Raw genomic sequence first — 13501 nt, forward strand, 5'->3', positions numbered from 1 at the left:
CCTAACCATCCCTTTGTCATGGCGTTCCCGAGCGATGCTCTGGAACTGCTCCATCTGAAGCCAGGCAGGACTCTGGGGAAGTCTCCTCTCGGGGAGCAGCCTGTCTGCAGGACACACAGCTCACCCGGCTTCCACCTTCCTGGGTCTGACCTCGGAGCATTCAGCCTCCTCTGCCCCTCTGTGCGCCTCCCCCAGTGAGTCCGCTCAGGCGGGGTCCTGGGGGGGCCAGAGGGTCCTGCCCCCCAACTCCGCAATCAGACGTGACTCTCAGCCAGCTGGGAAAACAGAAGGTTTATTAGACAACAGGGACATGGTCTAACACAGAGCTTGTAGGTGCAGAGAACAGGACCCCTCAGCTGGGTCCATTTTGGGGGGCAGTGAGCCAGACCACCACTTCTCTCTTCACTCCATGTCCCAGCCAGCCCCCAAACTGAAACTCTCCAAGCCCCTCCTCCTCTGGGCTTTGTCTCTTTCCCGGGCCAGGAGGTCACCGGATTCCTTTGTTCTCCAACCCTTTAGCTCTCACCTTGCAGGGGGGAAGGGCCCAGGCCATCAGTGGCCAGGAAACAGGGTGTCGGCCATTCTCTGTGTCCAGACCCCTGCCCACACCTGCCCTCTAGGGGTCTGCAATGATCATACACCCTTATCCCACCACCTAGATACTTAAGAACTTCATAGGGGAAACTGAGGCACCCCCACACTATTCAGAGGAAACATTAAGAACAGTCCCACTTCGTCACACCCCCCTTGCCTATGTTGACTGGCTTATACACTGCAGCAGCGGGTCCAAGCTTCCTGCCTGCAACTGCACAGGTGAGGAGAGTCCAGGGGTGGGGGCACCATGGCAGAGGGAATGGGGGGGGTCCTGCAGGAACAGTGGGGGCAGGGGGAAGAGCCCTGCAGGGTGTGTGGCAGCAGCTGTGGGGATGGGGGTGGGGGTCTTGCAGGGACCTTGGGGGTGGGGCTGGGGGTCCTGCAGGATCTAGGTGTCACAGCCCTCAAAGTTGGCGAAGTTTTCGAGGGTTTGCAGGAACCTTCTCATTCTCCTGTCGGTTCCGGCTTCCTCCGGGCTCAGCCAGGGCACGATGAAGCTCGTCTTCCCCAGGACGTAGGTGTAGCTGGTTACAAGGATGGGAGAAGGTGCCTGTCAGTGCCGGGGGGCGCAGAACATGGGAACGGGCCCACATGCCCCTGTCCAGGCCGGGTGCCCCCCTAGCTGGCCACGTACCAGCCAAGAGACCAGGGAGCCTCAGCCGGGGGCAGGGGGGGCTGGGGCTGCTTTGAGCCCATTCTGGCCGAGGGAGCAGGGACAGCTGGGCCCAGCACCAAGCGGGCAGAGCTCTCTGCTCCCCATCAGCCCTGCTGGAAGTGTGTGACCCCCAGGCGCGCAGAGCTGGGCACGTGCCAGGGCTCCAGCACATCGAGCCAGGGCCCGTCCAGAGCCGACCTCCAGACCCCGCAGCTTCGTGCGGCCAGTCGCCCCCAGCGGATCAGCCCCTTATGGCTGCCTAGGGGCTCCTTGGCTCTGGCCAGGGCTGCCCCGGGCGCTGCAAACGGACTCCTGCTCGGTCGGGCACACCAGGGAGCTCCCAGCTGCCGAGACCCCCTGTGGCGCCAACCCCCAGCTGGGCTCATGCTGAGCCATGCCACAGCCCCCGGCTCCGGTACGCGCCAGCCACAGGGGAGGGGACACGCACCTGTCTTTGGACAGCCAGAGATCCCGCGTCCGGCCCATCACCAGGTACTGACCCTGCTCTCGCAGGTCCAGGGCGGCCTCGCAGGTCGCGTGGGAGACAAATCTCCTCACTTTCCCGTTCACCTCCGCGTCTGTCCCTGGGGGAAGGGATCGTGGGTCAGGCTAACGGTGGGGGGCACCTCCCTGCCGGCGGGGCGCTGCCCACAGCAAGGGAAGGGCACCTCTTTCCCCCAGGGCATCCGCTTCCCAGCTGGAAACGGCTCAGGACAGTGGCAAGAGCTCCTGGCATCCCTGAGGGGCCTGTGCCCCCAAGTGACCCCCCCCAGCTCCCTAGAGGGCAGAGGGGGGCGGGACCCCTGCCCAGGCTGCTCGTCAGCTCCCACTCCATAGGGCAGGGGAGGAATTGGCAAAATGAAACCCATTGACCCTGCCGGGAAATGTCGGGGGGGGTGGAGTGTAACTACCCTGGGGGATCTGGCCAGGCCGGGGGACCCCACTAGTCCTGCAAAGACCCACAGCAAGTTTCCATGGGTGCCAGGGGGCAGGGCCTCACAGTTTGACTTTGAACCTGACAGAAGTTTGAGCAGCACAGCGCCCCCTAGCGCCGCACTGGGCCCAGCACTGACTGAGGGGAGCGTGCCCCCCGCTGAGCCCCTGCCCCGCTCCCTCCAGCGCCCCCTGCCGAGCCCCCCATTCCCTGCAGCCCAGTGGGGCAGTGGGGCCAGCACTGACAGGGAAAAGCCCCCTGCTGTTCCCTCCCCCGTGGACCCTCGGGGGTCTCCGCTCACAGCCCAGCCTGCCCGCGGCGCTCACCAGACTTGATGACGGCCAGGACCCTCATGCTGTAAGAGACGGTGCCGTTGAGCGGCTCCCGCTGCTCCAGCTGCAGCTTGTAGACTGAGGCAGAGGAGAGGAGCCAGCGGTGAGCCGTGTCCCAGGGACCCCGCGTGCCGCGCAGGCCCGGACCTTTCAGCCAAGGGGGCGAGGGCAGAGCCAGAACCCCCCGCTCCAGGGGCCCCCTGCTTGTCTCCAGGGTCTGTTACGTCCATGCATTGCCCTGGCCCCGGAACCGCCTGCCGCGTTTACACCTCACACTGCAGGGCTGAGCAGGCAAGGAGCCGGGTGGCCCCAGCTCGGCCTGGCAGAGGGGGGACGTTCAGCCGGGCTACGAGGGGGCCGAAGGCAAGGGGGGCAGACTGCCAGGGGTGGGAGCCAGCAGATGGGTTCTGACCCGAGCCCCATCCAGCCTGGTGTCCCGGGCCCAGCAGCAGCTGCTTCAGGAAGGGGCAAAACACCCGCAGGGCAGGAGGACGAGCTGCCCCCAGGAAGGTCTCGTCCTGACCCCGAGTAGTCAGAGGTTGGTTTAAGCCAGAAGCAGGTTTTCTCCCCCTCCCAAACTCTGTTCACAGTAACTGCCTGCTCTTGCTCTCCACTGAACGTCCGGTCACCCTGTGCCCCTTCGTGAGCTTTTGGGCCCATCCCATCCTGTGGCAGTGGGTTCCACAGGCTAACGACACCGCATGTCACTGGCTGGTTTGGAATTGCTGCCTTTCAACATCATTGGCCGGCGCCTTGTCAGGTGTGAGGAACTGGGGGATTTTCTTAGAATTTTGCAAGAACACTGTGTGTGCCTCAGTTTCCCTGTGTGCTGCATGTGTAATGAGGGGGTGGGAGAAGGAGTTTGTTGGTGCAGGGCACCAGGTGTGACCTCACCTAGCAGCCAGGACCCCAGATAGCTGCCTGGAGATGGGGGACCCTAGTGAGCAGTGACCTGGTGAGCAGAGGCCCACCCCAGCTCGGGAGTCTCAGCCGGGTCTGGCCAGTGGGAGGACAAAGGGCTGAGGAGGGAGGACACTGGTGACCTGACCAGCCGGTCCCAGCCAGAGGGGCCAGAGGACAGAGGCGAGGGGGCCCAGGCGGCCTGTTTACCTGGGAGGGAGGACAAAGGACAGGGGAGGTGCTGGTGGGGGAAGTGATATAAGATGATCGGCTGGAAGTGGGGGCTCGGGGCTGGAGGGAGGGGGCAGGCAGAGCCCCCCTGGGTGCAGGGGAGGCTGGGATGTGCTGGGCTGAGGGAGGCCAGGCCTGAGGCCGGAGAGTTTCCGGTGCTGGGTTCAGATGCTCAGTAAACCCTCCTGCGTTACGCTGGCCGAGAGTCGCTCCGGTCTAGAGAACAGGGGGCATCATCCCCTTTGGGGGGTGGAGGCCCCGGGGACCCAGAGCGAGGGGACTCCCTGAGGGCCCACAGCAGAGACAGGCGGGCTGAGGCTCCGCGAGGTGCGGCTCCAGCAGGTGGAGGGGCTGAACCCCCGAGAGGGGGATCCCCCAAGAAGGGCTGTCACACTGAAGGGGGTCCCGCCTAGGGGTCGGAGAGCCAGAGCCTGTGACAACTGGGACACATGCCGCAAGGTAACGCCCTCGATGGCAGCAGAGCAGCGCCGAGCGCTCTCAGCCCCCTCGTGAGCCCACCCGGGGCTTACCGTAGTCCATGCCAGTGTCGCAGGCTTTCTCGTAGAGATTGTCCTCCGTCAGGCCGTGGGGAGGGGTCAGCTGAAGGCAGTTGTCTAAGTGCATGGAAGGGGAGAGGTCTGAGGGGGCCCCGGCCTGCCCAGTAGCCCACAGGGACGTGGTGAGAGCCTCCCACGGCACATGGGGGCTCACGGTCTTGGTCCGAAGCCCAACAGACACCGAGGGGACGTGGGGCTCAGGGTCCGGCTCAGCCGGTGTGTTTCCGGGCACCGCTCAGCGAGCGTTAGCCCCAATGAGTTCTCGGCCCCGCAGGTGGCCTGGGCAGCGGGGAACGAGCCTCAGCACAGAGCCCGGCCGCGGGTAACTCCGCGGGGAAGTGCGAGGCCCGCACGCTGGCGGGTGACTGTCACGCCGAGCCGGCCGCTGTGGCCCGTTCCTGACGTCCAGCACCAGCGTCCCCCTCCCGGGGCGGCTGCGCCGTGAGCAGCGGGGCAGCGAGAGGGGCCGGCGAGGCCATGGACCGGGCGGGGCGCGGCTTTACCTTGGGCGCATTTGCACACCTCCTCCTGGCAGATCTTCCGCAGCAGCGCGCTCTGCGAGGGCATGTTGTAGAAGCGGCTGCATCGCCGGGCTGCGGAGGGGAAGAGACCCGGAGGCCGTGTTCTCCCCAGGCCAGCTGCTGAGGGGCAGCTCCTGCCACTGGAGACCCCCCCCGCCCCCAGGCTGCTCCACGTCCGTCCGTTCCTCATGGCGCAGGGCACCCGGACACCCACCGAGCGCCCCTCCCCTGGGTGCTAAGCCAGCGGGGTGGGCGCAGCTCTCCGGGGGCCTGAGGCCTGGGGAGACTCCATTCTCTCTCTCTCGCTCCGGCCTGGAGCCGGACCCCCACCCTGTGCCTGCGGGTAACCCTCCCCTCGCACCCTGCCCTGCAGCCACGGGCCCCCCATCGCCCAGCCTCTGCGCAGCTGCTGCCCTGGCTCCAGGCAGGGCATGGCGCTGGCCCTGTGCCCCTCGACCACTGCTCTCACCCGCCCTCTGCCCCCTTGGGCTCCCCCTGAGCAGGGAGCAGCCGGAGCGCCCCCCGACCCCCCACGCTGAGGCAGGGCCCTTCCGCCCACCCCGCGCCAGCCTGGGTGAGCAGGGAGGGGACGCTTGGAGAGGCGCAGCCTGGGCGTCACAGCAAATCTGGCCCATCAATCTCAGCCCTCCCGCGTTCGGGCCCACGATCGGGGCCGGCTCTACCCTGGTGGGCACCCGAATGAGGGGCAGGTTTGCAAAGCTGCCCTGCAGCCCCTCGGGCGCCTCCGTAGGGGCAGATTCCTAGGCCAGTGACCGGCCCCGAGCCCGTGTCCCCTCCCTCCCCCCGGAGCTTCCCACCGGCAGCCACCTGGCCTCCGAGTGGCGCTGGTCCCCCATGTGCCCGTCAGCCTATGGGCAGCTCTGCCTTGGGGCCCGGTTCGCCCCGACGCCCACTCGCCTGTGAGCTGTGCTCTGGGGGCACCGAGCAGTGCAGGGCCCCTGGCCCGCACTTGGCCCCGTGCCCTGGTATCGGCTCTTCCCCTTGCCAGGCATCGGGCAACCCCCTTTGCAGCGGGGGCTCTGCGTCCACACAAGGGGGGCAGTGCGGTGGGAGAAAGCCCCCAGGGGCTGCGCGGACAGGCCCAGGCCCCCTGCCCCGGCTGAGCCCCCCGTCCCGGCCCTCTCCCTCTCCCTCCGCGGGGAACTCCCAGACGTGGAAACGGGGTTCCAGTGCAGACGCTGATGCAGGGGCCTTCCCGGCAGCGTCGGTTGCCCCCAAGGTGCAGCCTCTGCACGGACCTCTAAGGCAGCCGCTCACCAGGCTCGTAATACTCATAGATGGTGGCCACGGCTGGCTGCAGCAGCCCCAGCTCCAGGCGCTGGTGAATCCGGAACCCGACTTCCGTGTCCGTCTGATTGGAAACCTGCAGAGCACGGGGAGAGACTGGCCGGCTCGGCCCTGGGCCCATCCAGCCTGGGGCGGGCCACAGGGCACCCGGCAGCAGCTGCTGGGGGGTAACCTGCCCCCTTGTGCCCCAGGCTGGCTGCAGCCCGGGACGGTCCTGCCCCAGACCTCTGCATGTGCCCCCCCATGGACAGACCCAGGTCCCTTTGAATCGCCGCAGCCCTGCTGAACCCCAGTGCCAGGCCAGACCCGCTCTGCCTGTGCCTCACTGCCCAGCACGTGGGGAACCCCCTCCCCGAGCCGAGAAATCCCTGCGGGAAGCGCTGCCAGGGCTCAGGGATGGGCGCCGGGGAAAAGCCCATTGGCCCAGCGGGGCTGCGGTGAGGGCAGGACACAGCCAGGGGCCAGCCTCTGACCAACCCCCTCGGGGCAGCTCCGGGGCCCCCTGCTCTGGGCACCGCTCAGCCCAGCTGGGCACGTGCTGGCTTGAGCCGTCTCAGCTGACCCCTGTGTGTGGGGCTGGGCCCGGCCCTGGTGAGAGGCCAGCAGGAAGCACTGGGCGCTCGCCCAGGGGGCCGGGGGGTGGGCGCTCAGGCAGCCCCGATCCTGGCATTGGCTCCCGCGCTCTTACCACAGGGTTGCGTGGCGCGGCAGGGCCCTTCCCGGGCGTCTCCGAGGTCAGCGCGGGCGCTGCCGGCATGGGGTGAACAGCCCCAGGTCTGCGCTGCACCCCCCGGGCAGGCTGCGCCATCCCCTCCTGGCTGCCTCCCCGGACTGCCAGGCAGCCGTGCCCTCAGACACCCTCGTGGGAACCCCATTCTCTGTCACGCTGGGGGCCAACACCCCTCAGTACAGCCCGCAGGGTCCCCAGAGCCCCCAGTCACCCGGGGTTGCACCGTGAGAGGCCTTGGTTGGAGCATCTCAGGGGGAAGCAGACTTGTGGGGTAGGGGTACTGTGGTGAGGGGCAGGGTCCCTGGGTTGGGGAGGGGCAGGGTCCGACACAGGGAGGGAGGGGCAGGGTCGGACAGGGGGGGGAAGGAAGGAGAGGGTCCCACGTTGTGGGGGAGGGACAAGAGGCGGGGGGGGGCAGGGTCCCACATTGAGGGGGAGGGACGAGGGTCAGGGTCCCGGGGGGTGGGGGAGGAGCAGGGTCTCACAAGGGGAGGGTCCCACATTGAGGGGATGAGGGGCAGGGTCACATGTGGGGGGGAGGGACGAGGGGCAGGGTCCCGGGGCGCAGGGCAGGTGGGCGGCTGGACCGGGCCCCTCACCTGGCGGAAGTAGAGGAGGACGGAGTGGTGGGGGGGGACGAGGGGCAGGGTCCCACGTTGGTGGGGGACGAGGGGCAGGGTCCCGGGGCGCAGGGCAGGCGGGCAGCTGGGCCAGGCCCCTCACCTGGCGGAAGTAGAGGAGGACGGAGTGGTGGGGGGGACGAGGGGCAGGGTCCCGGGGGGTGGGGGAGGAGCAGGGTCTCACAAGGGGAGGGTCCCACATTGAGGGGATGAGGGGCAGGGTCACATGTGGGGGGGGGAGGGACGAGGGGCAGGGTCCCGGGGCGCAGGGCAGGCGGGCGGCTGGACCGGGCCCCTCACCTGGCGGAAGTAGAGGAGGACGGAGTGGTGGGGGGGACAAGGGGCAGGGTCCCACGTTGGGGGGGGACGAGGGGCAGGGTCCCGGGGCGCAGGGCAGGCGGGCGGCTGGGCCAGGCCCCTCACCTGGCGGAAGTAGAGGAGGACGGAGTGGTGGGGGGGACGAGGGGCAGGGTCCCACGTTGGGGGGGGACGAGGGGCAGGGTCCCACGTTGGGGGGGGACGAGGGGCAGGGTCCCGGGGCGCAGGGCAGGTGGGCGGCTGGACCGGGCCCCTCACCTGGCGGAAGTAGAGGAGGACGGAGTGGTGGGGGGGACGAGGGGCAGGGTCCCACGTTGGGGGGGGACGAGGGGCAGGGTCCCGGGGCGCAGGGCAGGCGGGTGGCTGGGCCAGGCCCCTCACCTGGCGGAAGTAGAGGAGGACGGAGTGGTGGGGGGGACGAGGGGCAGGGTCCCGGGGGGTGGGGGAGGAGCAGGGTCTCACAAGGGGAGGGTCCCACATTGAGGGGATGAGGGGCAGGGTCACATGTGGGGGGGGGAGGGACGAGGGGCAGGGTCCCGGGGCGCAGGGCAGGCGGGCGGCTGGGCCAGGCCCCTCACCTGGCGGAAGTAGAGGAGGACGGAGTGGTTGCTGAACGTGGCCTTGCTCTCGAAGAGGAAGATGTACTGCTCCACGCTGTTGGTGAGCTGTGGGGCCAGGCAGACACGGCTGAGCTGGGGCTCTGGGGCTGCCCTGCCCCTGACAGGCCCAGCTGCCCCCTCAGCCAGCAGCACCCCCCAAGCTGCCCCCAGCTCCCAGGAGCCCGGCTGCGGGTCCGGTCTGTGGGGTGCCCCTGTCTCCACTCCCTCCCCTGCCAAGCCATGGGGTGGGCGCTGCAGGGACCCTGTCTCTGACCCCCAGGGCTAACAGGGCCACGCGCGGGGCTGGCTCCCCATGGCAGCCCCACAGAGCCTCAGGCCCGGAACCAGCAACCCTCTCGCCATGGGGCCTGGAGCCTCGGGCCAGCCCGTTACCCCGAGTCACCTGCTTCAGATCCTCCAGGTCAGGCTCGAAGCCCGTCAGCAAGGAGATGTCGATGATGGTCATTGTGGCATCCCGCAGCCCCAGGGACCTAGGGACCAGAGAGTGGCCTTCAGGTATGGGCAGGGGCAGGCCCCATGGGGCACAGGGAAGGGGCAGGGCTGTGAGGGCAGGGCCCATGGGGAACAGGGAACAAGCAGGGAGCAGGGCTGGTGGGTCAGGGCCCCACCGGTCTCACAGAGCGGGCAGGGGGCAGGCCCCATGGGACACAGGGAAGGGGCAGGGCTGTGAGGGCAGGCCCCATGGGGAAGAGGGAACAAGCAGGGATCAGGGCTGGTGGGTCAGGGCCCCACCGGTCTCACAGAGCGGGCAGGGGGCAGGCCCCATGGGGCACAGGGAAGGGGCAGGGTTGTGAGGGCAAGGCCCCATGGGGCACACCCTGCCTTTCTCTGCTCATGTTCTTTGTACAGGGCTGTGAAGCAGAGTGGAGGGACCCGGGGGGCCGGACCCACGGCGGGGGCAGAATCTCCGCGGGGGACGGCTGGGGCTGACTCCCCGCCCTGCTAGGCAGCGGGAGGCGCGAAGGCACTGCCCTGGAAGTGCCCTACCCCGCAGGGACCCTGGAGCAAGCCCCCTGCCCCGGGCGTGACACAAGACTCAGCCAGCCCTGGCTCAGCCGTCGACCGGGTTCTGCCCTCGCCAGGGCCGGGTCGTTACCTGGCGTGGAGCCGGAGCCGGAAGGTGTCGATGTATTCGTGCTTCTTCTTGTCTGCGAACCCAAAGGGCAGGATTAGGGCAGGGCCGAGCTATGGGGCTGGGCCCCAGGGGGCGTCTCCTCCTGTCAGGCAGAGGGGCCCCGTTTCTGTCAACCCGGGGCTCGGGGACATGGACTGGGGCAGCTGGGCCACAGGCGCAGCCGGGCCGGCTCCCAGGGGAGCCGACGACAGCCCCGCTGTACCTTCGGGGACGTCCTCCACGGTCACAGCCAGCTGGAAGGCCTGGCACTCGTGCTCGCGGGCCGGCGGCAGCGTGTGGTACACGGTCAGGAGCTGGGAATGAAGCCGAGCGCGTGCGTGAGGGGGTCACCCCCGCCAGCCAGCCTGTGGGCAAGGTGCACCATGGCACAGCAAGGTGGGGCCAGCATCAGGAGCAGAACCCAGGAGTCCTCCTGGCTCCCAGCCCCCCTAGTCTCACCACTAACCCCCACTCCCCTCCTAGAGCTGGGGAGAGAACCCAGGAGTCCTGGCTCCCAGCCCCCCCGCTCTAACCACTAACCCCACTCTCCTCCTAGAGCTGGGGAGAGAACTCAGGAGTCCTGGCTCCCAGCCCCCCTGCTCTAACCACTAACCCCACTCTCCTCCTAGAGCTGGGGAGAGAACCCAGGAGTCCTGGCTCCCAGTCCCCCCTGCTCTAACCACTAACCCCACTCTCCTCCTAGAGCTGGGGAGAGAACCCAGGAGTCCTGGCTCCCAGTCCCCCCTGCTCTAACCACTAACCCCCACTCCCCTCCTAGAGCTGGGGAGAGAACCCAGGAGTCCTGGCTCCCAGTCCCCCCTGCTCTAACCACTAACCCCCACTCCCCTCCTAGAGCTGGGGAGAGAACTCAGGAGTCCTGGCTCCCAGCCCCCCCGCTCTAACCACTAACCCCACTCTCCTCCTAGAGCTGGGGAGAGAACCCAGGAGTCCTGGCTCCCAGTCCCCCCTGCTCTAACCACTAACCCCACTCTCCTCCTAGAGCTGGGGAGAGAACCCAGGAGTCCTGGCTCCCAGTCCCCCCTGCTCTAACCACTAACCCCCACTCCCCTCCTAGAGCTGGGGAGAGAACCCAGGAGTCCTGGCTCCCAGCCCCCCCGCTCTAACCACTAACCCCCACTCCCCTCCTAGAGCTGGGGAGAGAACCCAGGAGTCCTGGCTCCCAGCCCCCCCGCTCTAACCACTAACCCCACTCTCCTCCTAGAGCTGGGGAGAGAACCCAGGAGTCCTGGCTCCCAGCCCCCCCGCTCTAACCACTAACCCCCACTCCCCTCCTAGAGCTGGGGAGAGAACCCAGGAGTCCTGGCTCTCAGCCCCCTCCCTCCCTGCTGTAACCACTAGACCCCACTCCCCTCCTAGAGCCAGGGAGAGAACCCAGGAGTCCTGGCCCCTGCTCCTCTCTAGTCTAGCCCACTGATGGGAGCCCCGGTCCCCGTGTTCCCCAGGAGGTGCAGGGCTGGGTTGGGCTGTGGGTCACCAGCCGGGCCCAGGCTTCACACTCACTGTCACCGTGCCGGTGCCCCTCCCCTGGGCGGTGATGTTCAGAGTGTCCTGGGCGTAGAACTGCAGGGGAAAGGGGGAGATGCTGAGGAGCTGTTAGGCTCTGCAGCACCCCGGAGCCCGCAGCCGCCTGCCCTGGCCGTGGAGCACAGGGTCCTTGGCGGGAGCTCTGCTCAGGTCTGCGAGCCCTGTACGCCAGGTGTGTTCCCAGGGGGTGTGGCTTTGTGCCATGGGTGTGGCTGCATGCCAGGGGGTGGGGCCCAAGGGCAGGGGGCGGGACCTGAGGGGAGGGGGTGGAGATCAAGGGCAGGGGGTGGGTTTGCATGCTAGGGGCGGGGCCTGAGCGCAGAGTCCAAGGGCAGGGGGCGGAACCCGAGGGAAGGGGCGGGGCTGCGGGGCAGGGGCGGGGCAGGGGCGGAGCCTGAGGCCAGGGGGCGGGGCTGACCTTTTTGGAGTTGGACCGCTGCAGGTAGGCGTTGTTGTTGTTGATGTCCCAGAGCTCGGCCAGGTTGCGCGTGGGCGCAGTGACCCGCACCTTCAGGTCGACGACCTTCTCGGCGGGGACGGTGGCCCGGTACTGCGCCAGGGCCTGCATGCCGATCACCGTGGTCTGGGGAGCAGGCAGAGGCTGGCAGCAGGGGCCGCGAGGGGCCGGGCTGTGGCTGCGGGGGGAGCGCGCTGGGGAAGGTCCCACCCGGGCGAGGGGCATGGAGGCACCAGTTCAGCGAAGCTCCGGAGCACGTGCTCGAGCCCCGTGTGCGGAGAGGCACCAGCCGCGGCGGGCGCCTGGCCAGGGGGAGGCTGCTCCAAAGCCCCTCACGCGCCACAGCCAGTCTGGTGGGCAGGGCAGCCCCGCGAGCACCCCCGGGCAGGGCAGGAGGAGCGGGTCCGGCTCCCGTCGCGCCAGGTTGCTGCTGGCTGGGTGCACTGGGACTGGCTCCCTCCCGTCGCCACCCCGAGGGGCAGTGCGGGCAGGGCCTGCCTGGGACCTCCACCCCTGGCCAGCCCCTCCCCACCCCACCCCACCCCCACAGGGACTGCTAGGGACGTGGCACCAGCTGAGTCTCCCCGGTGGAGACCTCTGGGTCTGGGGATGGTGGACACAGGCTTGTGGTGTGCGGAGGGGTGTGTTCACTTGCAGCGTGGGGGGTCGTGGAGGCGGTCAGTCGGCAGCCAGCCAGCCAGGGGCAGTTGGGCCTCCCTGCCACAGGGAGCAGCCTGCTTTGTCTCTCTCTGGTTTGGGTTCCTGCATGTTCTCGGGCACTAAAGCCGTGGCATGTGGCGGCCTCCCAGCAGACGGATCCATGTTTTCATCCAGTGGCTCTGTGTGCTGTGAGCACGCCAAGGCTGAGATCCCAGGGGGGCACTGACTGGCCACCAGCTGGGAACCAAGCCCCCAAAGCGGTGGGAGGGACCCCCATGTGGGGCGGGAGGGAGGGCTGGCCATGCTCAGGCCCATGCACGATCCCGCCTCCTGGCGCTCAGGGCCCCCACGCCAGCTCTCACCTGGGTGCTGTCATACCCCCCGCCGAACCCCCTGCTCTCGACCAGCCACCGCACAATGGGGTGGGTCTCCTCAAAGCGCCCGAGTGTCAGCTTCTGCAGGAGGCCGTAGGCCGTGGCTTCGATGCTGTACAGAGCACGGTCCGTGTGCTGGTCCACGGGCCAGTGTGTCTTGTCTGTGGAGAGCGGCGCTACCGTCAGCAGGGGACCAACGGGACACAGCACATGCATCGCACACGCAGCTCACGTGCATCGCATGCGCAGCTCACATGCATCGCACACGCATCGCACGCGCAGCTCACATGCATCGCACACGCATCGCACGCGCAGCTCACATGCATCGCACACGCATCGCACGCGCAGCTCACCCAGGCAGAGCCCACCGCACTCACACACAGGTGCAGAGTCACTTGCCATTGCATGCACACGGCACACACACAGTCACGTGTGCCCCCCCCCCAGCGTTTGGCACAGCCCCCTCCTCTCTGCCTTCCTGCCCCACTTCACCAGCCCAGCCCCGCCCCGCACTCAGCACCCGCCTTGCTCTGAGCCCCCAGCCCCGGGCGGTGCCGAGCGCCGGTCCCAGCCCCCTGCCCCGGCTCTGCACTCACTGTGGGCGGCGAAGCTGTCCAGGACAGCGTTGGCCAGGGAGCTGTTCACCAGGGCCAGGGCGTAGGAGCTGATGGCCACACTGTAGGGGTTCTGCAGGCTCCGGAGGCGGCTCTCCAGGTAGCCCTGGGCGCTCCGCAGGCCGTCGGGAAGCTCCTGTCACCGGGACAGAAGGAAAACAGACTGCGGGCAGGACCTGTGGGATTCAGCGCCCACGAAAGGTGCCGCAGAATGGGGACCAGCTGGGACCTTTCCCCCACGCTCCCCCCAGGTACTGGGTCCCTGCCCCAGAGACAAGCTTGCGGGATGCCCATGGGAACACTGGCCCCCGGCGCCAGGATCGCAATGGGCTGGGCCGGTCCTGCATTGGCTGCTGGTTTGGGGACTCTCGGAAGCCCATCACCAGGGCACCTGGGCTGCTTTGCAGAGGCCCGACG

The 13501-nt window shown here is 68.3% G+C and overlaps 1 protein-coding gene across 1 annotated transcript in view; it reads right to left on the reverse strand.

Annotated features, from left to right (window-relative positions):
* Window positions 1-276: 276 nt before the first annotated feature.
* Window positions 277-13501, reverse strand: part of LOC311510758 (complement C3-like) — a 35262-nt gene continuing 22037 nt past the window's right edge. Inside the window, exons 28-41 of the mRNA XM_084610727.1 lie at window positions 13067-13220; window positions 12459-12631; window positions 11398-11562; window positions 10956-11015; window positions 9658-9748; window positions 9417-9468; window positions 8703-8790; window positions 8279-8365; window positions 6003-6108; window positions 4707-4796; window positions 4177-4260; window positions 2510-2593; window positions 1698-1833; window positions 277-1118 (exon numbers count right to left, since the gene is read on the reverse strand). Of these exons, the coding sequence (XP_084466853.1) occupies window positions 983-1118; window positions 1698-1833; window positions 2510-2593; window positions 4177-4260; window positions 4707-4796; window positions 6003-6108; window positions 8279-8365; window positions 8703-8790; window positions 9417-9468; window positions 9658-9748; window positions 10956-11015; window positions 11398-11562; window positions 12459-12631; window positions 13067-13220 (1506 nt within the window). The 3' untranslated portion in view covers window positions 277-982. The remainder of the gene's footprint in view (window positions 1119-1697; window positions 1834-2509; window positions 2594-4176; window positions 4261-4706; window positions 4797-6002; window positions 6109-8278; window positions 8366-8702; window positions 8791-9416; window positions 9469-9657; window positions 9749-10955; window positions 11016-11397; window positions 11563-12458; window positions 12632-13066; window positions 13221-13501) is intronic.

The sequence above is a fragment of the Lepidochelys olivacea genome, assembly GCF_965140295.1.
Source record: "Lepidochelys olivacea isolate rLepOli2 genome assembly, chromosome: 20".
Lineage (NCBI taxonomy): Eukaryota > Metazoa > Chordata > Testudines > Cheloniidae > Lepidochelys > Lepidochelys olivacea.